This window comes from Equus asinus, chromosome 12 (assembly GCF_041296235.1).
Source record: "Equus asinus isolate D_3611 breed Donkey chromosome 12, EquAss-T2T_v2, whole genome shotgun sequence".
NCBI lineage: Eukaryota > Metazoa > Chordata > Mammalia > Perissodactyla > Equidae > Equus > Equus asinus.
The window spans coordinates 83,706,246-83,731,971 of record NC_091801.1 but is presented as its reverse complement, the minus strand read 5'-3'; the positions used below and the strand labels follow the sequence as shown (position 1 = coordinate 83,731,971).

At 58.3% G+C, this 25,726-nt stretch overlaps 1 protein-coding gene across 34 annotated transcripts in view; it reads left to right on the top strand.

The window, feature by feature from the left end:
• The window catches only part of TSNARE1 (t-SNARE domain containing 1), a 169,445-nt gene that overhangs the window by 50,978 nt on the left and 92,741 nt on the right, over window positions 1-25,726 (top strand). For 32 of the 34 annotated variants that reach the window (XM_070481740.1, XM_070481739.1, XM_070481738.1 and 29 more), the window contains 3 exons: window positions 12,068-12,145; window positions 12,975-13,044; window positions 24,195-24,285. In XM_070481740.1, coding sequence (XP_070337841.1) covers window positions 12,068-12,145; window positions 12,975-13,044; window positions 24,195-24,285 — 239 coding nt within the window. Of the gene's footprint in view, window positions 1-9,117; window positions 9,299-12,067; window positions 12,146-12,974; window positions 13,045-24,194; window positions 24,286-25,726 lie in introns of those variants that run through there. The other 2 variants (XM_070481741.1, XM_070481731.1) reach the window with 2 other exon arrangements.

Sequence of the window (25,726 nt, the reverse complement as noted above, 5' to 3'; positions counted from 1 at the left end):
CTCTCAGCTGTCCACTGCTGTTCCTTCCTGAGTCCCCTGCATACTCACCAGCACTCGTTGTTACTGGTTGCTGCTGAGAATCCCTTTGCCCTTGCCCTCTCAGGAGACGTGCGTCTGGACTGTAAGCCTGGGCAGACACCCCAGATGTGCATGGGGTGTGGAGGGTGCAGGGGCCTGTGCCAGAGAGCAGTAGAGCCGTGGGGACAGGAAGGAACCGAAGGTCCAAACTGTAACCCAGGAGCTGTGATGAGCGGCTGAGCCCGAATACGGAGAGTTAGAGACGGGAGGGCGGATGCGTGCCTCCTTGGTCCTGGGTGGGCACGGAGTTGGGTCTGAGGGGGCATTTCCAATTCCTCACATAGTCTTTGGCTTGAAACTGGGCCGGAAGCTACAGGAAGACCTTCAGAAATGAAGCGAGGTCGACCTAGGTATTTGACTGGCAGCCCGCACGGGCTTCGTCTCTGCTTTCAGATGCCAGCCCGTGCCTTAGTGGTGTGGGGATGCTTGGTGTGGGGGTCTGGGCGCCGCTGCCCTGGTGTCCTCGTGGCCCCTGGTATCCTGGAAGGTGCATGCTGCCTGTGTGCCGGCAGGGGTCACAGAGCGCTGGATCCCTGAGAGCAAGGGCCTCTGCTCTGTAAAGTGGGGTCTCTGAACCCCCTGGGCTGCTGTGATCAACAGGGGATGAAAAGGGGCCAGGGCCACCCCACGGGGCCAGCAGACCTTTGCTCCCTGATCGCTCCTGTGTTCTTCCCAATGGGCAGTGACCCTGCTTGCTGCCTCCTCCGGGACCAGAGGCTGCCCTGTGCCCAGCCTTGGCCGCCTCGCCCGCACAGCTGTCTGCCTCCCTGGGGCATGCGGATCCGGAGCCTGGGCACTTGGACCCTGAGCACTTGGGTCCCACTCTGGAGAGGCCCATTCACTGTCCTCCCTTCAGCCCCATCCTGGGTCTCCACAGTGTCCCCGTGTTGGTGCTGGTGCATTTGGCTGAGGTCACGCCGCCTCGCTGTGTGGGGGAGTGAGCTGCACACTCCCCACAGCCCTGCCCTCTGCCCCTTCACTTTCCAGGGCCTCTCCTGTAGGAGCTTGTTTCCCTGGGGCCCTAGGTGGGGCGGGGGCAGGTGCACGGCTCCCCACAGGGCTGCTCTTACAAGCCCTGGCCTCCCGGTTGTGTCCAGACACGTCCTCTGCACAAGGCCTGCGTGGGCTGCCCTGCCCTCCGTGTGACCTGCCCTGGCGTCCCGCCTCCCGGGGTTCCTGAGCGCAGGTGACAGGGTGGGCAGTGTGGCCCCGGTGGGGGTGCTGCAGGCATGTCTGCCCCCTGTGCTGCTGCTCCTCGCTGGGAGCCCTGCGGCCGGGCCCAGACCTGGGTCTGCCCACTCAGCCTTCCCTCCCAGAGCCCTTTGCAGCCTTTGTCTGGAGCCTGGAGGGCTGCTTCTTCAGTAGCGGGGGCCTCCCGGCCTGGTGCCTGCATACCCACGCCTTGTCCGTGGCAGACACTGCCCATCAGTCACAGCGCCATGAGCCACTGACTGGCACAAGTGGCTGCGGCATCTTCAAGTGGCCTCAGCAGCTGCCTGGCCGGGGCACCACCTCCCTGCCCTGCGCAGGCTCTTGGCTGCTCCCACTTCCCCTAGCCCCGTCTCCCATGCCCGGGGCAGCGAGGCCATCTCCTGAAGAGCGGACGGTCCCTGTCCCTCCTCTTCCCAGCGCTTCCCGCTCCTCCTCCAGTGTCCATAGCATGGGCCCAGGCCTGAGGGTTCGTTGAACAGCCCGTGACAGACATGCTTCTCGCCGCCAGCTCCGCTCCTGGGATGCCTGCTTTCTGAGTGTTCACCGTGGGCCACACAGGCTGGTCCTGGGGCCGGCCACCTGGTGCTCCTGGTGAACCTCTTCCAGTCACGTGCCAGGATTGGGATTTCTCTGTTTCTCCTTCTGGGCCCACCAGCCGTGCTCTCTGTATTTTGAAGCTATGGTGATGGGTGTGTGAGTTTCAGAATGGGGATGTGCTCGCGGGGGACTACCCCGTTATCTCCATTCACTCTGTGTCCATCAGCTGGATGTGACCAGGGACCCTCGCGTGCTGGAGTGGTGGGCTGGGCACCAGTGACCGGCCAGGTTATGCAGAAGCTAGCAGCTGCTCACATGGGTCAGAGGCGAGAAGTCCCAGTTACCCTGCGGAGGCCAAGCTGTGACGGTGGAGCCACTGGGCATGCTGGGACCTGACCCTTGCTGGGGTCACGTAGTGTGGAACCCCCACACACCCCGCATCTCATCTGCAGGGAGGCTGGCGATATCTGGGGAACGGCCTGGCCTGGGCCCCGAGCCTGTGCGGGCACTGTGCTGGGCGGACCCCAGCGGGCTGTGAGGAGAGGCAGCTGTCACCCCACTCGACAGTGAGGGGTTGCCACCCCAGCTTAGTGGGGCTCTAGGTTTTACCCAGGCCCGTCTCACTCGAGCTGAGAGGTGCTCCTGCTTCCCCTGGCTTGTCCTGCATCTGTGGTGCTGTGGGGTCACTTGATCTCCTCTTGCCTGGGACCCCAGGCACCCCATCTTTCAGTCCGGCCCTCAGAGGGATGTGGGGAGCTGCCTGGCCTAGGGTGGTGCTATGGTGGGCAGAGCCCCTGCAAGTCAGCTCCCCCAGTGGTTTGTGTGCGGGGCAGGTGGGGGGGGCTGTTTGGCCCCAGGGGTCTCCCTGTGCTGACTGTGGGGTGTCCTGTGGGTCCCCTCCCGCTGGCCTGCTGCTGCTGCAGGTGCCTCTGGGACCTGGGGAAGGGAGGGCAGCCCGCTGCGCAGACCCCGCGACATGACGCGATTGCCCACTGTGAGGTCCCTTCTCTCTCTGCCTCGGGCAGAGGACGACGGCGCCTATGGCAGATGTGGGAGGCGGCGCCTGCCAGAGGGGGCACGTTTCCTTCCCCTGGTCCTTGTAGAAAGTCTTGTTACCCCTGCCCGCAGTGGAAGCGGAGGGGGTGGGATGCTGAGAGAGAGGCCGATGAGCCCCTGATGTTTTATTGTATCTTACCGCGTGCAGGGAGTCATTGAGGCAGGCAAAGAAGCAGCTATGCAATGGTGTTTCCTCCTTCCGTTTCGGGGTGCCGTCGGGGGGGGACTGGAGGACAAGGGCGCCCCTCCCTGGGCTCCTTCAGGGCATGTTGCTTTGTTCAGGAGATGTTTCTGGGACACTTAGTTGTGTGAAGGGAAAGGTGGACAGGCTCTGTCCTTGCCCTGAGAGAGACACCCTGGCCTGTGGGGCGAGGTGGAGGTGGCCCCCAAGGGGCTTCCCCGCCGAGGCTGAGCAGAGGCGTGTGCTTCGGCCTGCCCCTCATTTAGTGAGGATGGGGCTTTATCCAAATGCAATTTGTGTGCAATTCAGTGTGTCCCCTTTAGGGTCCAGTTAGTGAGATGTGCCGGGACACATGCCGCCTGGCTTCTCCCAGCGAGGGTGCGGCTCGTTCGTCCCAGGACCTCCGGCGCTTCCCTGGGCCCCCCACTCACCCACTCATTTGCTGCTGCCGCTCTGGGCTGGCTCTTTGCAGAAGGCCGCCGCCCTGGGCTGGCTCTTTGCAGAAGGCCGCCGCTCTGGGCTGGCTCTTTGCAGAAGGCTGCGGCCTGTGCTCTTTCACATCCAGCTGCCTTCTTCCTCCCGACGTGTTTGAGGACTGTCCGTGTGTCGTGTGTATGAGCAGTGCATCCTTCTGCGCAGGAGTGGACGTGGGGCCGTTGGTGTCATGTCCTCCCATGGTAAGTGGTCTTGTCGTTGCCAGCTTTTGGCTGAGTAAAGGTGCTGTGAGCGTCTGTGTCAAATCTGTGCGGACAAACAGGTTTGGGATAAATACCTAAGAGTTGAATTGCTGTTCATATGCTGAGTGTAAGTTTGACTTTTAAAAAAACTGCCAAGCTGTTTTCCAGAGTGGTGGTTCCATCTTCACTTCCCACGGCAGCAAGTAAGAGCCGTGCGCTCAGCGTGCTGGCCAGCACTGGCTGTGGGCCGTCGTTCTGACTGGAGCCCTTCTGGGGGCGGTGTGTGCTGGGATCTCCTGCCGTTCCAACGTGCTTTTCCTTGATGCCGAGTCCTGTCGTGTGCTCACCGGCCATCTGTGCCCCTCTTTGGTGCAGTGTCTGCTCACATCTGTCACCCGCTGTAGGCTGGGCTGTTGGCCTGATCACGTTGCGTGAGCTCACTCTGGATTCTGGCTATGGGGGACTCGTCAGATATCTGTACTGCAAACCTTTCAGGCCTGGCTTCTCTTTTCTTGTCTTAACTGTCTCTTTGGAAGGTCAGAAGTTGTACGTTTTGATGTTATTGGTGTTTTCTTCTATGGTTTTCGCTCTTTGTATCCCACCTAAGACTTCTTTGCCCACAGCAAGGTCCTAAAGTATTTTTTTAAAGTTTTATGGTTTTCGTTTTTACATTTATGTCTATAATAAACGTTGAGTTTGGTTGTCGTGGGGCTGAGGTTCAGTGGATGCCCAGTTATCCAGCACCATTGGCTGGAAAGACTCTCCTTCCCCGTTGAATTCCCTCGGCACTTGTGTCTGAACGCAGGTGACCGTGTGCCCGTGGGGAGTCCTTCTGTTCCCGTGGCTCTGTGTCTCTGCCTGTGCGGCCCCACAGCGTCTCGATGACAGTCACCATGAAGTGAGTCTTGGAATGAGCCGGGAGTGATTTCCTCCTCCTCTGTTTCCTGAAAGAATTTGTGCATAATTGGTGTTATTCTTCTCTTAAATGTTTGGCGGATTTCACCTGAGAAGCCGTCTGAGACGGCAGTTCATTGTAAGACTTTACGCCACGGTGTCTTTCCTGTGAGATGCTAGCCACGCTCTCTGTCTCTTCTCAGATGAGCTTTGATTGTTGAGTGTTTTCCGCGGAACGTGCCCGCGCCGTCCCCTTAGTTGTCAGAGTTACTGGCGTGACGTTGTTCATGAGAGCCCTCGGCTGTTGCGTGGACGCCTGTGGGCTGCGGAGTGAGATCTGTCCTTTCTGATAGCGCTCATTTGGGTCTTCTCCATTTTCTTCTCAATTAGTCTGGCTGTACGTCTGTCAATTTTGTTGATTGTTTCAAAGAACCAGATTTTGATTTCATTAATTTTCTCTGTTTATGCCCGGTGTCGATTTAGTTGATTTTTGCTCATCTTTGTTGTTTTGCTCCTTCTGCCTGCTTTGGGGTTAACTTGCTTTTGTCGGATAATTGGTTTGAGACCTTTCTTCCTTCCTAATATAACTGTTTATTGCTATAAATGTTCCTCTGTGTATTGCTTTACTTACACAAATTTGTGTATATTGTGTTTTCATTTTCTTCAGTTAAAAATATTTTGTAATTTCCTTTGTGATTTCTTCTTTTACTAATGGTTATTTAGAATGTGTTGTTTAATTTTCAGGTAATTCTCTATATTTCCAGACATCTTCCTTTTACTGATTTCTAGTTCAATTCTGTTGGGGTCAGAGAATATATTTGTATGATTTCAGCTATTATGAATATAGCGAGACTTGCCTTCTGGTCTGAAATGTGGCGCATCCTTGTGTGTTCCATGCGCACCTGACGAGAATGTGTATTTGGCGGTTGTTGGGTGGAGAGGCCTGTAACTGTCATTCAGGTCGGTTGATGAATAGTGTTGTTGAAGTCTTCGTACCCTCACTGATTTTCTGTCTGCTGGTTCTGTTAACCACCGAGAGAAGGGTGTGACAACTCTGACTGCAGCTGTGGATTGGTCTGTTTCTCCTTTCTAGTCTGTCAGTTTCTGCTTCATGTGTTTTCAAGTTGTGAAATTAGGTGTGTGCGTATTTAGGACTGTTCTGTTTTCTTCAGCAGTTGACCCTTCTATCATTGTAAAAATGTCCTTTTTACCCCTGTTCTGAGTTCTGCTCTGTCTCATGATAGTGTCGCTGCTCCGGCTTCCTTACGATTACTGTTTAAATGATAGAATTTTCCAGTCTTTTGATTTATAAGCTGCATCTCTAAAGTCGGTTTCTTGTATTCAGTTACAGTAGAGTTTGCTTTGAACCCTTCTGAGCATCTCTGCCATGGATTGGAGTGGTCACAGAGTGCCTGACTCTGGAGTCTGCACTCCCCCGTGCGGAGCCCCTGGCCACCCGGGGACTGCGTTGGACGACTCAGGTTGAGACCATTCTCCTTTGTGTAAATACCGGTCTGTTGAGATTAGCATCTCCCGTCTTGATACTTGCTTTCTATGGTTCCCTTCTGTTCTCTTTTTTTTTCTTTCTCTCTTCCTTCCTCTTTTGGAGGAACTGAGTGTTGAGTTTTCTGTTGACTGCGCTGATGGCTTATGAGCCACCAGACCTGTTCGCTTTGATTTTTGATGATTGCTTCAGAGTTTACAGTTTACTTTTGGCTTCTCACAGCCACCCGTCAGTCGCACAGAGAGCACGCACCTGCTTTTAGCACTTGACACTGTGCCTCTGCATCCCCGACAGACGCCGCTGCCCTCACACGTTCGCTCCTCGCCCGATAGGAGCAGCGTGTCACTGCTAATAACACTTTATTGGTCCTACTTCAATAATCAGTCATCTCTTAAGTAAATTGAAAATGAGACAGAGCATCTCTTCATCGGCCTTCATCCTGGCCCCGGCGGGGGCCCTGCGGCCCCTTACGCACGTCCACCTCACCTTCCTTGTTTCTGCCCACCTGACGAGCTTCGCTTAACACTTCCTGGAGCAAGTCTGGCTGGAGGCAATTCTCTGAGCATTTCTTTGTCTACAATAAATCTTTATTTTGCCTCTATTTTTGAAATATCTTACCTGGGTATGGAATTCTGGCTGAAGGGTTTTCCTTCTCTTCTGCGCCTGAAGGCCGTCTTTCTGTCGTCTTTGGGCTCCTGTGCCGCCCGACGGAGGAGGAAGTCCCTTTCTATTTTGTTCTTCAGCGTGCCACTGTGTGTTTTTCTCGGGCACCTTTTAAAGTTTCTTCTTTATCACAGGTTTTCTGCAGTTTCACCTATAATGTGCCTTGGGCTTTTTATTTTTAATGTTTATTCTGCTTGGGACTTGCTGAAATTCTCAGGATCTCAGTTTATAATTGCGCCATCTTTGGTGACTCTTGGTCCCTATTTCCTGACCCTCCTTCTGTGTGTTTGTCCCCTCTGCGGCTCTCCCCGCACGTGTGCGGCCGCTGGACGCTGCCCCAGGTCCCGCGGCTCCTGTACTTTGTCCAGTCTTTTCCTCTCCGAGTTCCCTCTTGTGTCGCTTCTGTCGTTGCTCCTCAAGGTCACCATCCTTTACTTTGCAGGCTCCGAGCTGCGCTAGTCCCAAGCAGGCACCGTGTGATGTCAGCCTTGTCCTGTGTCTTCGCGAGTTCCGTGGGGTCTTCTCCGCGCCCTCCATCTCCCTCTCCCCGGGCAGGCGCGCCCTTCGCTCCCATGAGCGCTCCACACTCTCCACACCTGCTTCCCCGCTCCTTCCATCGTCTCTGTCTCTCTCGTGTCTGGGCCTCGTTTTCTGCCGGCTGCTTTTTCTCCTGGGGAGGGCCACGTCTCCCTGCTACTTTGTGAATTTCGTATCCTTTTGCGCTAGGTTTGGTGGTTTTCCTTTGAGGAGGATTGGTCTTTGTCCCAGGGACAGGAAAGTTACAGTGGGGCATTTGGGTCTTTTCGAGATTGTTTTAAAAAGCTTTAGGGCGCTCCAGAGTAGCCCGCACCCTAACCCTGACCCAGCCCCACTCCTCAGGTGTGACCCTCTGTGGCCACCGCTGCACGCCCTGGGCGCTCAGTGAGGTCTTGTGTGCTCCCTGCCTGCGCCCTTCGTTGATTCCTGGCTCCGTGTGAGAGAGGAGCATTGTTGGCTCACAGGTCCCTGGTCAGTGCCCTTTTCTCAGAGGTCGTCCTTTCCTTGGCCGGTGGGGTCTCTCCCTGTGCACACGCAGAGTGTATTTGGCCAGAGACCCAGGGCACTGGGTGCAGGTTCCTGGAGCTCCCTCTGCCTCGCCGTCTCTCCTTGGTCCCCTGCCCCGGGGAGCTGCTGAGTCTTGAGGCCCCGGGCATCCGTCTCCTGCCCAGAGACGCTGGGCTCCACCCTAGTCATCCTCCCGGTTCCGCAGGCTGCACCATCTCCTGCTTATCGGAGAGCTGGGGGACCGTGCGGCTCCTCTCAGGCTGGAATACTGTACCCAGGCTTGTCGCTCATCAGGACTGTGTTTCCCATCTTTATTCCAGCTTTTAACTGTTTACAGGGGAGGGCGATCCTGGCCCCCGTTTCCCTTATGACAGAAGCTGAAGTGCTCTCACGGCATTATTTCCTGAGAACTTGGCTTATGTCTTTGGTTTTAATTTCTACATACTATTGGCCCCCAAATTCCTGTCTCCAGCACATACCTCTGACCTGAGAATTGCCCACATGGTCCCATGCTGACCCAGAGGCACCACCTTCGCCCCCTGACCAGAGTGACCTCTTCCTCGCCCCCGATGCCTTCCATCCCGGCCGCACTGACCACATACCTGGGCTGACAGACGTGAGGACACCACGAGGACACCCGCCGTCCTCCCATCACTTGCCCCTTCAGTTCCACCTGTCCGCAGTTCTGTCAGCTCTTCCCCGAGGCCTCAGGTAGCCTTCTCACCACCCTTGCCACCACCAAATTCAGGCCCTATTGTCACCTGCACTGAACGCAGAGGCTCGACTACTATTTCTGCAGTAAGTGTCCCACTGCCCACCTGCCTCGGTCACACAGTGCCCACCATTGGTTGTGAGATCCAGGAGCGCATGAGGCAGGATAACCCGTGCATTTTGGGGTTAACCTGAGCCTTCCACTAGACTCGCAGTGTGTGTCTGTTAAGTTTCCAGCCCTTACTTCCTGCGGTGTGTTTGTGTAATAGGTAAAGAAGCGGGTAAGCTGCTGGAGCAGAGGCCCTGAATAAGATGGAGCATTCGTCTCCCTCCTGCAGCCATCCAGGTGTCCCGGCTGTGAGGCAGCTCTGCTCCCCAGGGCCACTGGGGGCCCCAGGCTCCTTCCAGCTTGTGGTTCTGTGCCCCTAGGGTGTTGTCTTCATCTGCCCGGTTGAGGCAGAGTCCCACCCATCACGTCCCAGCCCAGGAGGAGGCGTGAGAGGCAGTCACGGGTGGCATTTCCTGTTAAAACGTGAGGAGAAACAGTGTGCTCACTTCTCAGATCCCAGGGGTGAGAACTGAGTCACGTGGTTGCTCTTGGCTGCAAGGGAGGCTGGGAAGTGTCCTCTGCTGCTCTGTGGCCAGGCACCTGGGACAAAGGAGAGACTGGGTCTGAAGGAGACAGCTCTAGTTGCCCGACGGCCTTAGGTGGCATCCCCCGTGGCATTCCTTCAGGCTGAGGTAAGAGGCCTCCTGTCTTCCCTCTTGCCTTCCCTGGATTCCACGGGAGGCCAGAGGCGGTCCTGCAGCTGTCCTTGCTCCAGGGCCGGACCTGCCTTGTGTCTTCAGAATATTTGCACATTTCCTCCTACTCTCCCTGTAGGTCCACATTAACTCTCAAGGCAGCTGGCTGGCAGCCACCCCCAGCCCTGGTTTTCACGCCTGCCCACGGTGGCTCTAGGTGTTTACCAAACCCCACAGCAGCCATCGGAAATAGCCAGCTGCAGCTGCTGCTGTTGCCAGGCCGGCACACCCACTGCTTCCATCCCGAGGCGGGGCCTCTGCAAGCTGCTTGCATGGGGCTCTGCATCAGAGCCTTGGCACTTGCCTGCTGGGCTGGGGACAAGACCGGCCCTGGAGGCAGCCCCTCAGGGCAATTTTACCCAGCCCTCTGGCTTCTGCCTGCCCCCTGCCCACTGTACTCCAGGCCTGCCTGTGGGCACCTGCAAGCCCCAGGGCTGCCTTGCCCCTAGGACGGCTCTGCAGTGATTCCTGCTACTGGAGCGGGGGCTGGCGAGCCCCAGAGCCGTGCGCCCTCTGGACCACAGCTGGGCCAGCCGCTGGCTCTGCTCCTTGTCAGAGGCCACCTCACTGCCCGCAGCCTGCTCAGCCGGGGCCCTGCTGCTGTGTCTCCGTGGCGTTCTCCCCGAGAGACGGGCCAGCTGCCCTGCGTGCTGTGGCTCCTCACCTTTCTCAAGGCTGCAGCTCCCATGCCGCCTCTGCTCTTTCCTCGTGGGGCCCGGGCCACGCAGCCTCTCCGAGCTGAGCGGCTTCATCCGAGATCGGGACAGAACGTCAGAGCCAATCAGCCAGCGTTATCTGGAAAGACACACACTACACAGGGTCGGCAGCTCCATCGATAGGCAGTCCGGCCCCTTCAGACGGGCCGCTGGCCCCGAGGGCAGGACTTGCTCTGGGTTAGGGGAGGGCCGGCCAGGAGTGAGCGGGCGGACGGCGCTTGAAGGGCTGTCCAGAGGAGCATGGCTTTGAGAAGGGACAGCGAGCTGGTAGCAGATGCTCCGCGTTTCCTGCAGAAGGTCTGTTTACCCCAGTGTGAATGGCTCCTGGAGTCGTCTACACAGAGACATCGAGAAAAGGAAGGATTCTTGGAGCCAGATAGTTCCTCCTCTTCATTCCGTAGACAGGAACGAGGCCTGGGAGCTAGCATTGCCTGAGCCCCTGCTCTGCGTCTGTCCTGTAGAAAAACTCACGTCAACCCTCCCTGGGGGTCTCATCCCCATTCTGCAGGTGGGAACAGTGAGGCTCCCAGAGCCCAGGAGGCGGGCCCCAGATCCCGAGAGCGCGCATGGCAGGCTGGCCTTGGGAGCCAGACCTGTGGGACCTGAAAGCACCTGTTCATGAGGGGGGTATGTGGATGGTGTGCGGGTCTCCTGCCTCCTAGAACGGGCCCTCCCTGCTCTGTGCCTCCCTCCTGCTGCCCTGGCTGGACCTGGCACAGGTCCGGCCGCTCGTCTTGTCGTGGAGGCTCAACCACTCTGGGCCGTGCGGGCTCTTCCAGCCGCAGGGGCACTGGAGGTTACTGTTGTCTGTTCTGGAACTTCTATCAGTTGGGTCCTACAGTCCGTGCTCTGGGGTCTGGCTGCTCTCCCTCGGCTCGGTGCGTGTGAGTCTGCCCACGTGGTGCGTCCTTCTCTGCGGCCCTGTCGTGGGCAGGCCCTGGGCCTATGTGCTCCGTCCACGGGCAGGCGCGCCCTTTCCAGGTTGTGAGGAGGAAGCTGCTGTGAATGTCTTACACCAGCTTTCTGTGGACATGTTTGTGTTTCTCTGCGTAAATACCTGGTGGCCTTGCTGGGCGGCGGGTGGGCGGTGTCTAACCTTCAAGGGACGGCAGACCTTTCTGTGAGATTGGGCTGTCTTCTACTCGGCCTAGCAGCCTGGGAGCAGTCCGGTCCTCACCAGGATGTGGTGTCCACACACATTTGGTATTTCTTTTAATTGAGATAAAATTCATACAACCTAAAATTCACCATTTTAACCATCCTAAAGTGTACAATCCAGTGTTTTTGAGTATATTCACAGTGTTGTGCAACCATCATGATTATCTAATTTTAGAACAGTCCATCACCCCAGAAAGAAACCCCACACTTGGCAGCACTCCCCCGTGCCCCCTCCCAGCCCCTGGCAGTCACGAGTCTGCTTTCCCTGCTTGTGCCTTTGCCCCTGCGACCTGGGCACTTCTGCAGGGGTCGGACAGCGCGGGCCTCGTGTCTGCTCCTTCCACAGGCAGGCAGCCTTGAGGCTCAGCTGTGTTGTGGTATGTGTCATTGCGTGTTCCTTTTTGTGGCTGAAGGGTGTTCCCTTGTCAGGATGGACCACACCTTGTCGTTGGGTGACGGGCGCGGCGTCGTCCCCGCCCTGTGGCTCGTGAGCAGAGCTGCGCGCGCGTCTGCAGGCCTTCACGCAGGCCCCGGCACTCATCTCTCTCGCGTGTGCCCGGCAGTGGTGTTGCTGGGCGTGCTTGGGCAGATGGTACCTGGTGCTAGGCCTTTCAGAGGAGCCGTCCTCTGCTTTCCTCTCCCTCCTTTGGGTTGTGGGCGCACGTGCGCATGCAGGCTCACCGTTCCAGCTCTGAGCTCTGCCCGACCCTGGCGGCCAGCCAGGAGGGGTGACTGCCCCCTCTCAGCTTGGGAGCTGTGAGCAGCCAGTGGTGCTGGTCTCCTGTGGGCAGCACAGTGAACGTGTGTCCTCCCCTGTCCTCTTTTCTTGCAGCCACCCAGGTGGATCCGGGTGACCTCCAGGAGCTGTTCCAGGAGACGTCAGCCAATGTCTTCCGAATCAACTCCACCGGTGAGTCTGTACCCAGGCCCAGCCGCGTCCTGTCCTACCCCCACCTGACTGACTTGGGCCACCGAGAGTACCACGGGAGGTCGGGGTGACACTGGGGATGGTGGGTGTACCCATGGCCTTCCTCCAACTAGGCCGCCTGCAGTCCAGGCCCAGGCATCTCAGGACGGGCGGGCAGGCCAGGTCAGTGAAGGCAGAGCGTGTCGGCCTCAGGGCAGCATGGGGGCAGGCCTGCCGTCCTCCCACCCCGAGGCTGCTGCACCCTCAGCTCTGCTCCTCTCTCACGGTCACATGCCCTGTGCGACCTGGACGAGGCCCCAAGGGGAAGGAGCATGTCAGAGCCTCCCTTAGACAGGCAGTGCTGGCTGACTCACAGGTCACAGGCCGGGGGTTGGGGGGCAAGAGCCACACCCCAGAGGGCCAGGTCAGGGCTTGCCCTCTGCTCCTGCAGTGCTGGGGACACGTTGGTCAAGCAGGAGAGGGGAGGAGAGGAGCCCTCCGCCTGACCTAGGGCAAGGCCCGCGGGGGGCCGCTCCCAAGAGCCCTTGAGCCCCATGTGAGCCCAAGAGCCTGTCCCAGGGCAGCTGGGGAGAGGGGTCCTGTCCGGGGGCTCTGCTGGGGGTTCGGCAGACTGAGCGAGAGGGCCTGGGCACTGCCCGGCCCTGCTGTCCTGGCTCCCACAGGTCCTTCACTTGGGTGGTCTCCCTGGCCCTGACCCCCGTGTCCTTGGGCCCCTGCCCTGCCTCTGCTGGGGGTGCGGGACATGCCTGGGGTCTGGGGGTCACCTGAGGAGCTCCCTCTGTTCCTTATGCCTGTCCCCTTCTCTCGGCAGTGACCTCTTTGGAGCAGAGTCTCCGTTCCCTGGGGACGCCGAGTGACACGCAGGAGCTACGGGATAGCCTGTGAGTGTGTGCCTGTGTTCAGTGTATGTGGGTGTCACGGGTGTGCCCTGCACTGTCCACACACTGGCCCCACAGCTGCCTGGACCCCACATCCCCGAGGGCCAGCCTGCCTGGTGCTGGAGCCTGAGGCTGAGCTCACGCTGGGTGTCACCCTCCATTGGAGGCACACAGGTGTGCCCGCGCCCCTCTTAGAAGCTCAGGTGTCCTGTGTTGCCCACAGAGAACACACACACACCCGTGTGCAGGATCACACTCAGGTGGCGGGACATGCGTCGGCATGCACACTTTCTGCCCCACTATCTCCACACATGTCTGCCATGCACCAGAGCTCAGTGATGGGGCTGCACACTGAGCGGGTGCACATGGCACAGGAATGCTGTCTGCACAGCGGTTTGCAGGTGGTGGACTCAGGCTGGGTTGGAGCCAGGATTTGTGTTTTTGATTTCTCCTCTGCTAGGGTCCCACTGGGCATTCCTTTTGGGGTCACCCAGAAGCCGGCCCTGGGTTGGCCTGGTGAGGCTGCGGGTCTGGGAGGCGGTTCGGCTGTGACAGACGGGCTCCTCAGGTGCGGTGCTGTCTGCAAGCTGGAGCCCTGGGTCCCTGGGGAGGGAAGGGCGATCCCTGCAGGGCACCCGGCTGGCACAGGGCAGGCCAGCTCTGTGTTCAGGCCAGCCTGGGCCCAGCGCCTCTCCACAGGCTGTGAGGCCCTTCTCAGGGGCCCCGAGGAGCCCCCAGTTCTCCCGGCAGCAGTCTCAGTGTGGTGCAGGGTGGGCAGCGCGGGGGGGAGCCAAGGCCTGTGTCGGAGCCCCTGTTCCCTCCACTGCCTCCTTATCTGGGGCTCCTGGGTGGGTCATGACCCCTCTTTGAGTTTGAGCCACCTTGCCTGCGAACAAGGACGGTGTGGGGTGGTGGACTGAATGTGCTCTGAGAGGCGCGGCTGTGGACAAGACCGTGTGTCTCTTCTTGGCATCGACGTCTGTTGGAGAGGTGGGGGCCCTTCTTCCAGGCGAACCACTGCACTAAGCCTGAGCAGCCCCAAGGAGGCCTAGGTGCTTGGACAGAGCTGAGCCCCACACCCCACATGGAGTTGCATGGAGCCCCATGCTTGGACCCAAGGATTCTCTGCCTCCTCCTGTTGTCACGCAACCCTGCCCCACCTGTGGACCACTGGTGCTTCCTGGGTTGGAGGAGTCCCCGCAGGGCATAGTGGGGAGGGCTGTCCTGGACCTGTCCCTAGCCCTCTCCCTCCCCCTACCTTTGTTCTGGGCAAACCAAGAAGTTGGTGTTCCCCAGGAGAAAACCGTTAAATTGTTCTTTGGGTAATGAGCATTCGATGGCCAGTCCCGCAGGGCATGAACCTGCAGGGGACCATTCCTTGCTGATGCCAGGCCTGCACCTTGTCAGATCCTAGTAAGAACCCGGGCATCGGTGGCCTTCCTTACATGCCCTATGTCCTTGCAGGCACCTGGCTGGTCACCTCAGCAGGGAGCCTTGTGGTTTGGGGACCCATGCTGGTTGTCTGGCTGCGCCTCCAAGGTCTGGGCCCATCATCTGTGGGTTAAGTGTGTTCTGTCCTTATGATTCTTGATGCTTTCGGGTTACCGATCGTGGCAGCATTGTACCTCTTAGCAGAATAGGGCTTCCTTGTGTGGGGCTCACCCTGCCCTTAGCTCTTGCATCCTGCCAATGACCTGGAGAGAGGAGGGCAGGTCATGTTATTCCTGTTTTACAGATGAAGACACTCAGTCTCTGAGAGAAGTTGGAGTGTGGCCAAGGCTACACCTCTCTGAATTGACAGACCCAAACTCAGCCATCTGCCCACCCATGCATCCATCCACTTGCCTGCTTAGCCATCCATCCATCCATCCATCTCCCTGCCTATCCACCCATCTACGCATCCATTCATCCATCCACCCATCCATCCATCCATCTCCCTGCCTGTCCACCCATCTATCCATCCATCCATCCATCCACCCACCCATCCATCCATCCATCTCCCTGCCTGTCCACCCATCTATCCATCCATCCATCCATCCACCCACCTGCCTATCCACTTATCCACTCATCCATCCACCCATCTATCTATCCATCCACCTGCCTGTCCATCCATCAACCCATCTATCTGCCGATCCACTCATCCATCCATCCAACTGCCTACCCACCCATCTACCCGTCCATCCATCCACCCATCCATCTGTCCATCCAGCCACCTGCTTATCCACTTATCCATCCACCCACTCATTTATCTACCCGTTCATCCACCCATCTGTCTGTCAATCCATCCACCCATCCACCTGCCTGTCCACCTATCCATCCACCCATTCATTCATCTACCCATCCATCCACCCATCCATCCACCTGCTTATCAACCTATCCATCCACCCATTCATTTATCTACCGATTCATCCACCCATCTGTCTGTCTATCCATCCACCCATCCACCTGCCTATCCACCTAGCCATCCACCCATTCATTCATCTACCCATCCATCCACCCATCCATCCATCCACCCATCCATCCATCCACCCATCCATCTGTCCATCCATCCACCTGCTTATCCACCTAACCATCCACCCATTCATTCATCTACCCGTTCATCCACCCATCCATCCGTTGCCTATCCATCACTTGCCTATCCAGCTATCCATCCACCCATCCACTTGCCTATCTAGCTATCCATCCACCCATTCATCCACCTATCCATCCACGTGTTCATCCACCTATCCATCTACCTGTTCATCCATCCATCTTTTCTTCTGTCCATTCATTCAGGCTAGCTGGGACTACCTCTGCCAAGTCTGGGGTCCAGAGCTCAAGGCAACAGAGGGTCCTTTGCAGATTTTGTGTGCCATTTTGTTTTTAATTATTTTTTTTAGTTTTTTTTTTTTCCAAAACAACGTGTATTGTGTTCTGATTGTGAAAGTAACATATGCTCATTATAGGAAATTTGGACATAGAGGATGTCTGAGGAAACACTGTTAACATTTTGGTGTTTCCTGCCAGCCTCTTCTCAAATCCAGACGTGTTTTGTAGAACTAGATTTAAGTGAGTAACGTTCTGGGTGCTGCTTTTTGCGCTTAGGATTGTAGGGTGCGCATGGCCTCACTGCAGTCTGAAACGTGCTCCTCAGAGGGCAGAGGACCCTGTTGTGTCTGCGTGGTTGCTGAGCCGAGACTCGGCCTGCTCTCCTCGGCTTTCGGTGTTGTGAGCCGAATTCCCAGGACGGTGTTGTGGTTCCTCTTCAGGTTGCTGCCTGTTTCCGGGTTAGGTCCCTGGAGTGGAGGGTCACCTGGGTCAGGTGGTGGCATTTTTGAGGCCCTGACCCTCGCGTGATTCTTGGGCTGGCTGTTGAAGGATGACCTCACCAGCATGGGTCTGGAGAGTAGTGCTGGCTCCAGATCTTCCTGAACACAGGGCCTGGCCTGCAGTGCCCCAGTGTCCCTGAGGCCACTGCCCCCGACTCCATCGGCCTCAGCTTTCGGGTCCAGAAACTCTCCCTTTGGCGCCTTCTTGTGCCCTCCCCCGCCTCCCTCAGAACCCCGCTTCCTGAACCCTCTCTGCCCCTCTTCCCTGCAGGGTGACTCCTACAGGCTGCTGGTGTGCTCGTCATGGCCTTCCGGAGCCTTCCGTGACCCCATTCCGTGGTGGAGTTTGTGCGCATCATGGAATGTTAGCATTTTAAAGTGACTTGAGACCAATGTTGGCTTGCCAACTCTCTGTTTTTTCCACACTGACAGTCGCCAGGTTTTTAATTTTGCCAAGTAAGAACATAAAAAAAATAGTACACTATCATCCATTATTGCTGTTATTTTACTTAAAAATAGACATTTCCGGACTCCACAAGTAGGCGGGATCTGATCTCAGGAGAGAGGACGGTCCTTCCAATTGAATAAATTTAGCTTCATGGAAACCTCCCAGCGCTGCCCTGTTTTCTCATCTTGTGTGAGACAGGTGTGGGTTTGTCATTCCTGCCAGCTGCCAGGAGACACCCGCCTGGCTGCCCGTGGGCTGCCCACTTGGCCTGGGTGGTGCTCCTCTCCCTGGGGACGAGGCGTGTGGTGGTGAGGGGGTGCCTGCCCGACTTACGGGTGTGGCCCTAGGTGCTGCTGGAGCTGCTGCTCGGAAATAGAAGCTGCATGAATGAACGGTCATTCCAGGAGCCCTGGGGTGCAAGGCCCTGCTCCTTAGTGTCAGGAACTGCGCCATGAGGCAGCCCCAGCTCCGAGGTCACGGGGCCTTGGGGCCCTGCACGTGTCAGTGATGGTGGGTCCGAGGCCTGGGGCTGGCCTAACCCATGCGGGCTCCAGTGACTCTGCGCTTGCGGCATGCAGGGCAGCTCCTTCCCACTGAGAAAGGGGCCCCTGTGCAGGGCTTGCTGGCTGAGAGCCCCAGCCCCGATGCTCTGGGTGGTCCTAGCTCCTCTGAGTGGGTGTTGGGGCTCACGTGCAAGGGTCCTGGATACACTGTCTGCCTCTCACAGCACACTTGAGTCGCCAGGGATGGTCAGACCCCATGGGAGCTGGAGGCGTGGAGGGAGGGAGGCGCCCAAGGCTTGCCCGAGCCAGGCTGCAGCTCCATCCAGGCTGAGGTCTGTGCTGGCCCAGGCCTGGTGGACCCTGCTTCCGGTGTGTTCCTGCATTGGTGGGGACCCCTCCTGCTGCCTTTTCCTCCAGTGGGTATCTCCATTACCATGGAAATAGCAGTATCAGAGCTGAGAGTGGCCCTTCCTGGCACCCCAAAGGGTAATAACCAAGCAGGAGGCGGCTCACTGGGGTTCTGACTGGCCGTCATCTCCCGTGTCCGCTCTCCCACATGCGCGTCCTCAGGTGTCATGTCTCACGCCCCCCCGCTCTCCCACACGTCCTCAGACATCATGTCTAGCATCCCCCTCCGCCTCCCGCACGCGTGTCCTCAGATGTCATCTCCTGTATCCCCCTGCCCTCCCACGTGTGTCCTCAGCATGGCCCTCGCCCTGCCGCAGCCCCGTGAGGCCCTTCCTCTCCCCACTCCAGTCTGCCCTTTCCTGTCTCACTGTGTCTCAGCCCCAATGCCCGGGAGCTGTCTGCTACCCAATGGGCATGAGCCCTTTCAGGCAGCTGTGTGGTCCTGGGTCTTGGCACAGGTTTGGGGCCCAGAGGGGGTTTTGTGGAGCAAGCACACTGTGCCTTTCGTAGCACCTCCGGGGGCTGAGGTGCAGTTGGGGGCCACAGGTGAGCTTGCCTCTCCAGCCTTATCTGCTGCTGGAGCCAGGGCCAGAGTTTGAGGAGGGCGTCGATGTAGGGCTGCACTGGTAAGGAAGGCTGAGCAGAAGCTGCCATGCAGGTGGGAGGAGGACCAGGGGAGTTCATGCTCTGAGGCTAACCCTGGGGGGGCTTCAGGGAGGAGGTGCTGGTGTTGCCGAGCTCAGAGGGTAGCCCTTGGCAGGGCCACCCAGGGGCTGGGCACTCCTGGGTGGAGAAGGGCCCAGGCTGCAGCCTGGGGCGGTGGTGGGTCCTTGCAAGGCTACTGGCAGGTTTGAATGTTGCCCCACCAGGGTGGCCACCCTGGACAAGCTCTCCCCTCCCTGATTCTTAACCTCCCATTGGGACTGACGGCTCTGGCCATACGCAGGCACGAGGAGGGCCTGGCACAGGGCCTGGGTGCTGCGGGCATCTGGGGAATGGTGGCCGGGGCACTGGAGGCTGCAGTGGCTGGGTTCCCTGAACTAGGACCAGTGCCCCTTGAGGGGTAGAAAGCAGAAATGGGTGGGCGGCCCTGCCCCTGGGTGCGTGGGGGCACACGCCAGCCTCCCACCTCTCACTTCTCCACCTCCCTCAGAGGCTGCTCCTCAGCGCCCCACCAGGAATACCTCCACTCCTGGACCCTGCTCCCCTGATCACAGACAGCCTCGGAGGCCTGTTTGAGTACATGCTAGGAGGCCCACGAAGCAGCCGTCCCGCCGTGTGGTACAGCCTGCCTCTCCTCCTCCAGGTGTCCGCTCACCTCATCCTGTTGTCATGAAGAGCAACACGTGTGCAAGTCGTGGTGGCCCTGAGTGGGACTGAGGTGACACGTGACCGCTGGGGGTCTGCCAGCCCGCCTCCCAGTGTGCGGGGCTGGGGTCTGGGACAGGCTCCTGCCTCCCGGGAGCCTCGCCTTCCTTCCTTCGCAGATTTGCGTATCAGCATCGGCCTGGAGGGGCTGGGGTGCTGGGATCCGGCTAACCCGGCACTGGCAGTCAGGCTGGCGGCTCTCTGAGGTGCTTGTGGTGACAGCCCCGCGCTGTGCGGGCAGCAGCAGGCCCAGAGCAAGGCCACAGGGTGGTGAGCATGGTGACTTAGGCGTTCTGTGTATTGCCTGTGACCTGGGACCTCATCGGATTCCCTTCTTAGTTCCGGTGGCCTTTTTTGTAGAATCCTTAGGGTTTTCTGCACAGACGAACGTGTCTTCTGTGACACAGCAGTTTTACTTTGTTTTCGGTCTTCGTGCTTCTTATCTCTTTCTCCCCATCACGGCATTATAAACGTGTGATTTCACGGAATATTGTAAACCGGTCAATGGCTGGGAGAGTCCGAGGGTGTGCGTGCCTGCCGTGGCCCCCGTGGCTGTGGCCGTCTCCCTCTGCACGTACACGGGTGGGTTTCTTTTACAGCTGCTTTATCAGCCTGGACAAGCTCCTTTTTTTTTTCTAGTTTTCTTAGGGTGTTTATAATTAATGAGTGTTGAATTTTGTCAAATGCTTTTTCTGCATAACTTATTGAGTTGATTTTCTCCTTTTAAAACTTTTTCTGTTAATATGAAATTATATCAGCTGACTTGTGGATGTTGGCCAAGCGTGCCTTCCTTGGGTGAGCTCCAGTTGGTCATGACACACCATCCCTTTTGTGTGTTGCTGGATTCCACTTTCACCCTTTCTGTTAAGAATTTTTGCTACTCTGTCTGCAGGTGGCTTGCAGTGTCCTTTCCTTTAGACTCTGTGCTTAGGTTTTGGTGTCGGGACAAGGCTGGCCTCGTGGAGGGTCTGTGTTCCCTCCTCTCTGTTCTGGAGACTTTGTATGGTATCCGTCTTCTTTAAATATTTGATAGTGAAGCCAGCTGTACCTGGTATTTGTGAGAATATTTTTAAGAACAAATTTAATTCTTTTAATAGATAGAACTATTTAGGTTTTCTCTTTCTTCTTGAGTCAGTTTTTTTTTTTTTTAAAGATTTTATTTTTTTCCTTTTTCTCCCCAAAGGCCCCTGGTACATAGTTGTATATTCTTTGTTGTGGGTCCTTCTAGTTGTGGCATGTGGGACGCCGCCTCAGCGTGGTTTGATTAGCAGTGCCATGTCCGCACCCAGGATTCGAACCAACGAAACCCTGGGCTGCCTGCAGCAGAGCGCACGAACTTAACCACTCGGCCACGGGGCCAGCCCCAAGTCAGTTTTGATAATTCGTGTCTTTCCAGAAATTTTTCTATTTCATCGTAGTTGTCACATTTATTGACTTAATCTGATCCATGATGTTTCCATATCTGCCTTTTCGTGTTGGGTCTGGAGCCACGTCCTTCTTTTATTCTTGATATTGGTAATTTGTGGGTTTTGCCTCGCCTTGTCTAGATCTGTGTGGTTTTTGGATCCTTTCAGGGAATCCTTTTGCTTTCATTGACTGTTTCAGTGCCTGGCCTGTCTCACGGTTTGTTAATCACTGAACTTACTACCCTCTCTCTGTTGTCTGTGTCCTTCAGTTCCTGAGTGTTTAGTTTGCTGGCTTCTTAGGTAGACCTGTAGGACACGGGTTTTCTTCCTTCCTCTTTTCTGACCTGAGAGTCTGAAGCTGTCCTCTCCTTGGAGCACTGCTCCAGCTGCGCCCACGGCATGTTTCCTGGTGTCCTCCTCATCCTCTGGTTTGCTCTTGCGTAGGTGGAAGGGGTGGTCTGGAGCAGTCGCCTCGTCAGAGCAGTGGGGAAAGGCTGTGTACCAGTCAGCTTCTGTGATGGGCAGCAGGGAGGTGGCCATCTCCAGTGCTCCTGTGGCCCTGGCCACCTCGCCCTGACGGCTGGTTCTCCTCCATTTTCCTGCCATCATGTTGTGGGTGTGTGGTTGGCATCCTCTTGTTTGCAGAGTGCCTTGGCAGAGTGGTGCCAGGTGGTTAAGGAGGCCTCGTTCACCGTGACCCTGCTGCGCTGTTCCCCAGGGTCACAGAGAGGGCTCTGACACGTCACGGGACAGGCAGCAGGCTGATGGTTGTCTCGGGACACCAGAGGCTCCGCGGAGCCGTGACACAAGAACGAGAGTGCTGTGTGGCTCCTTCTTGCCACGTGGAGTCCGGAGTGGAGAGGGCACTGGGAGCAGAGGCCAGTGTGGGCAGTGGTGTGCCTAGCCCCTCCCAGGGGAGGTGGCCTCAGGCATGTGCTGGGTCCAGTTGCCATCACTCCGTCTGCATCCTGACCATCCAGGCGGCTGCTTCCAGCTGTCGGAAGCCCTGGGCGTGGCTGTCTGTACCCATCTGTGGCTACCGAGGACAGTGGGGCAAAGGCACTGAGTGGGGATGTGTCAGGCATGTTCGAGGACAGCGGGGAGGCCGTGTGACGGAGTGGAGTGAGCCTGGGCCACCGTTGGGAGGTGAGGTGGGAGATGCAGAAGGGGCCGATTGGGAGGCCTGGAGCGCCCTTGGACGGACTCTGGCTTTGAGCAGAGGGACCCGTGGAGTCATTGGAGAGCCTGGGGTTTGCAATGTCATGCTCTGGCCTTTCCTTTAACCGGCTTGCTCCAGCTGTGGGGCACCTTCAGGTGATGCAGCCTCAAGTGGGGGGCGGCGAGGAGGCCTGGTCACTGCCCTGGTGAGAGGTGGGGGGTGAGCGGGAGCTGGGGGTCAGAGTCACACCAGCTTTGGATTAGCTTCCCAATGTCACAGCGGTTATCTGCCGACGGGATGTGCCAGTGGGCTGGCCTGAAGAAGGAGAGGACAAAGATGGACGCCCTGGGCTTTTGGCTCGAGGGGTGGATGGACTGATGGCGTTGCTGTGAGCTGAGCTGGGGAGGGCGAGGAGTCGGCTTGGGCACAGGAGTTTGAGATGCCCGCTGGCATCCAGGTGGAGACGTCAGGCTGTTGGACAGACCATTCTGGAGTTCAGGCCTAGGGGGGATGTGACTGGGGGCTGGTGGCACACAGGGGGATTTAGCACACAAGGCTGGGTGAGACCACCGAAGAGGTGAGCGAGAGGGCGGTTGGCGGTGCAGGGTCTGAGCTCCGGCTCGGACAGGTGGTCAGAGAGGCGAGGGCAGCAAGGCCTCTTGAGCAGATGGCTCTGAGCTGGGGGCACCGGGAGGGCAGACTGCAAGCCACAGGAGGGAGGGAGGCGTGGGGGCCACGGGGAGAGGGAGGGAGGTGCGGGGGGCCACGAGGGGGAGGTATGGGGACCACAGGCGGGAAGGAGGTGTGGGGGCCATAGGGAGAGGGAGGGAGGTGTGGGGGCCACAGGAGGGAGGGAGGTGCGGGGGCCATGGGGAGAGGGAGGGAGGTGCGGGGGGCCACGGGGGGAGCTATGGGGACCACAGGTGGGAAGGAGGTGTGGGGGCCACAGGCGGGAAGGAGGTGCGGGGGCCATAGGGAGAGGGAGGGAGGTGCGGGGGCCACGGGGGGAGGTGTAGGGACCATGGGGGGAGGTGTGAGGGTCATTGGGGGGAGGTGGGGGGCCACAGGGGGGCGTGGGGGCCATGAGGGGAGGTGTGGAGGCCACAAGAGGGAAGGGGGTGCGGGGGCCACAGGAGGGAAGGGAGTGCGGGGCCCATGGGGGGAGATGTGGGGGTCATAGGGGGGAGGTGCGGGGGCTATTGGGGGGAGGTGAAGGAGCCATGTGGGGGAGGCATAGGGGCCATGGGGCAGGGAAGTGCAGGGGGCCACGGTGGGAAGTGTGGGGGCCATGGGGGAGGAGGTGCGGGGACCACAGGGGAGGTACAGCAAAGGGAACAGAGGACTCAGTGGCATCAGCAACTGTGTAGCTAATCCTGAGGGGACATACCATAAGCCTCCACGGTTTTCCAGTGGTCTCTTGGCCACCTCCGAGGAAAAGGTCGCTTTCACACACCACCATCTTCAGCCCACACCCTCTCGGCTGGTGTAGGGTCTCCATTCTGTCTCACTCCCATCTCCCTTCCTGCATGGGTGACTGTCCCGCCGCCCCCCATATGCCACATGCTGTGTGGCCGAGGGGCCAGTGTCAGGGACCTGGGGCCCGCCTCTGTCTGCTGGGGCACCCACCTGTCACATGGCGCCCAGCTCTTGGGATCTTGCCATGTGCTCATCCCGGCTGGCACAGGCCCCCCTGCCCACCACTGCTGTAAGGGGGCCTGTAGGGATAGAGGAGGGGCCATCGGGCTGCAGCTTGAGGGGTCTGGATGCTTCTCTGGTGTCTGCTGAGCCCAAAGCCAGGCTGGTGCCCTTCCCTCGCCCCCCTCGGTGTGTGCACCCGCAGGAGGCCTGAGGCAGGGTTTGCCCAGGTGTCACTGAGTCCAGAGAGGCAGTGCTCAACCCCAGGCAGGCGAGGGGCTCGTCTTTTCAGTTCCTTCTGGGTCACACTCAGAGCCATAAACTGAGGGGCTGGGGGAGACTGGGCCCGGCCTCCCATGTTGCTGGGTCTGGAGGTGGGAGCCTCGTCAGGGCCCGCAGGGGCCTGCCAGGGGCCTGCCAGGGGCCTAGGTTCCCCAGCCGTGGTTCCAGGGCCATGTCTGCAGCCACCCTGATCCCCCAGGTTCCCTTGAGTGACCTCTGGGGCCTTTGCACAGGGTGCCCTTCCTGGGTCTCCTTGGGGTGTGGCCTGGCTGCTGCCCTCACATGGCTCATGTGCGTGTGGGGTGAGGGTCCTGGCTGTGGCTGACTCCCCGGAGCTCACCGTGTCCTTCTCTCTCTTTCCTTACCCCTCTCGCTCACTGTGCTGCCCCGTGTGCTTGTGTCTGTCTGTCCCTCTCCGGCCCCTCTTGTCTCCCGCCTCTTTTGCTCTCTGCCTCTTTCCTTCCTGTTGGCCCTTCTCCCGCTCTTTCTCCATGTGTCCCCTCCCCTCTCTGTGCTGTCCCCCCTTTCTGCTTCTCCCTGCCTCTCTGTGACCTTGCCCTCCATCCTGGGGCCCTGCTCGCTGTCCTCTCTCCTCCCCCCTCGGCCCTCCTCCACTTGCACCCTGTCCCACCTCAGGCACTCGGCGCAGCAGGAGACCAACAGCACAGTGGCCGCCAGCACCAGCGCCGTGAAGCAGATGACGGAGCTCCTGCGGGGCTGCTCCCGGGTACGCTTCTTGGAGATAGGAGGGTGGGGTGGGGACATGTGGGAGGGGTGTGGGGGAGATGGATGTGCAGTGATGCTCAGGCTGGCCTATGACTCGGCCTTCACGGCCGCACGGTCAGAACTCGACGTATTGAGTCGTTCATGCAGCAGCTGTTGCTTGGGCACCCACCATTTGCCAGGGGCGGTGTGGGTGCTGGGGGTCCCTGCCCTCCTGGCTGGGCTCCTCTGAATGGAGATTGATGACACGCCCTTCCCCGTCACCCACCCAGCCACCTCCTTGTCCCTTGTGCCACCTCCTTGTGCCCTCCCTGTCACTGCAGTCGCCTCCTCACCAACCCCGTCCTCATCAGACCACAGAGGTTATCACCACGGTCATGGCTGCCACCATACCTGGCGCCACAGCCCCCTTCACAGCCCTGATCCTCCCCCCCGCCCCCACACCCAGTCCTCTCCCCCACCACCCTGCCCCTCTCCCACCACCGAGTCCCTCCCCTATCACCCCAGCTCCTCCCCCGTTGCTGCTGTCGCCGCCTCCATTGGCCTCTCACATCCCTTCCCTTGCCCCAGTGTTTATCTGCACTCTACCCGATTCCGCAAAGATTAGAGGACACTTGTCACAAAACATTAAATACCGTTAAAACTGCAAACGTAGAGAGGAGTTTCCTTCCATAAGTAAAGTTGTATTTGTTACCTGTTCATTCACGTGTTGCCCATGGCTACTTTCCAGCTGCCAGGGCAGAGCTGAGTAGTTGCGACAGCGACTTTCTGGCCTGCAGATCCCAAAATACTGAAGTCGGCTCCTTACAGAGGAAAGCTCTGACCCCGGGTGTGTCAGATGCACTGATGTGGTGCGGCCCCAGCAGGAGGCTGGCCGCCAGTGAACAGGCGTGGAGCGCTAACACTGCTCAGCCTGGGCCGGCCGCTGAGACGTGCTGGGCGCGGGGCCAGAGGCGGAGAGTGTGCGTGTGGGACTGTCGATAGGAGATGCCCGAGCTGCAGGGCTGCGGGCTCAGAGCTGGCGGCGGCCTGGGCTGGAGTCGGAGCTGGGGTTGCCGGCAGAAGGACGTGGGGAGCTGTTGGGGATGATGGACTTGTTCCCACACCAGGTGGTGGTGATGGTTATACAACTGAAGCTATTCAACGATACAGTCAAAATGGGTGAATTTACTTAAAGTATAAATGATACTTGAATGAAAATGTAGACCTAGGTCCAAAAGTTGAGTTACACTTTGGTCAAAAAAATCCTCTGAAAGGGGCTGGGCCGGTGGCGCAGTGGTTAGGTTAGCATGTTCCGCTTTGGTGGCCCGGGGTTCAGATCCTGGGTGCGGACGTGGCACCGCTTGGCAAGCCATGCTGTGGTAGGCGTCCCACATATAAAGTAGAAGATGGGCACAGATGTTAGCTCAGGGCCAGTCTTCCTCAGCAAAAAGAGGAGGATTGGC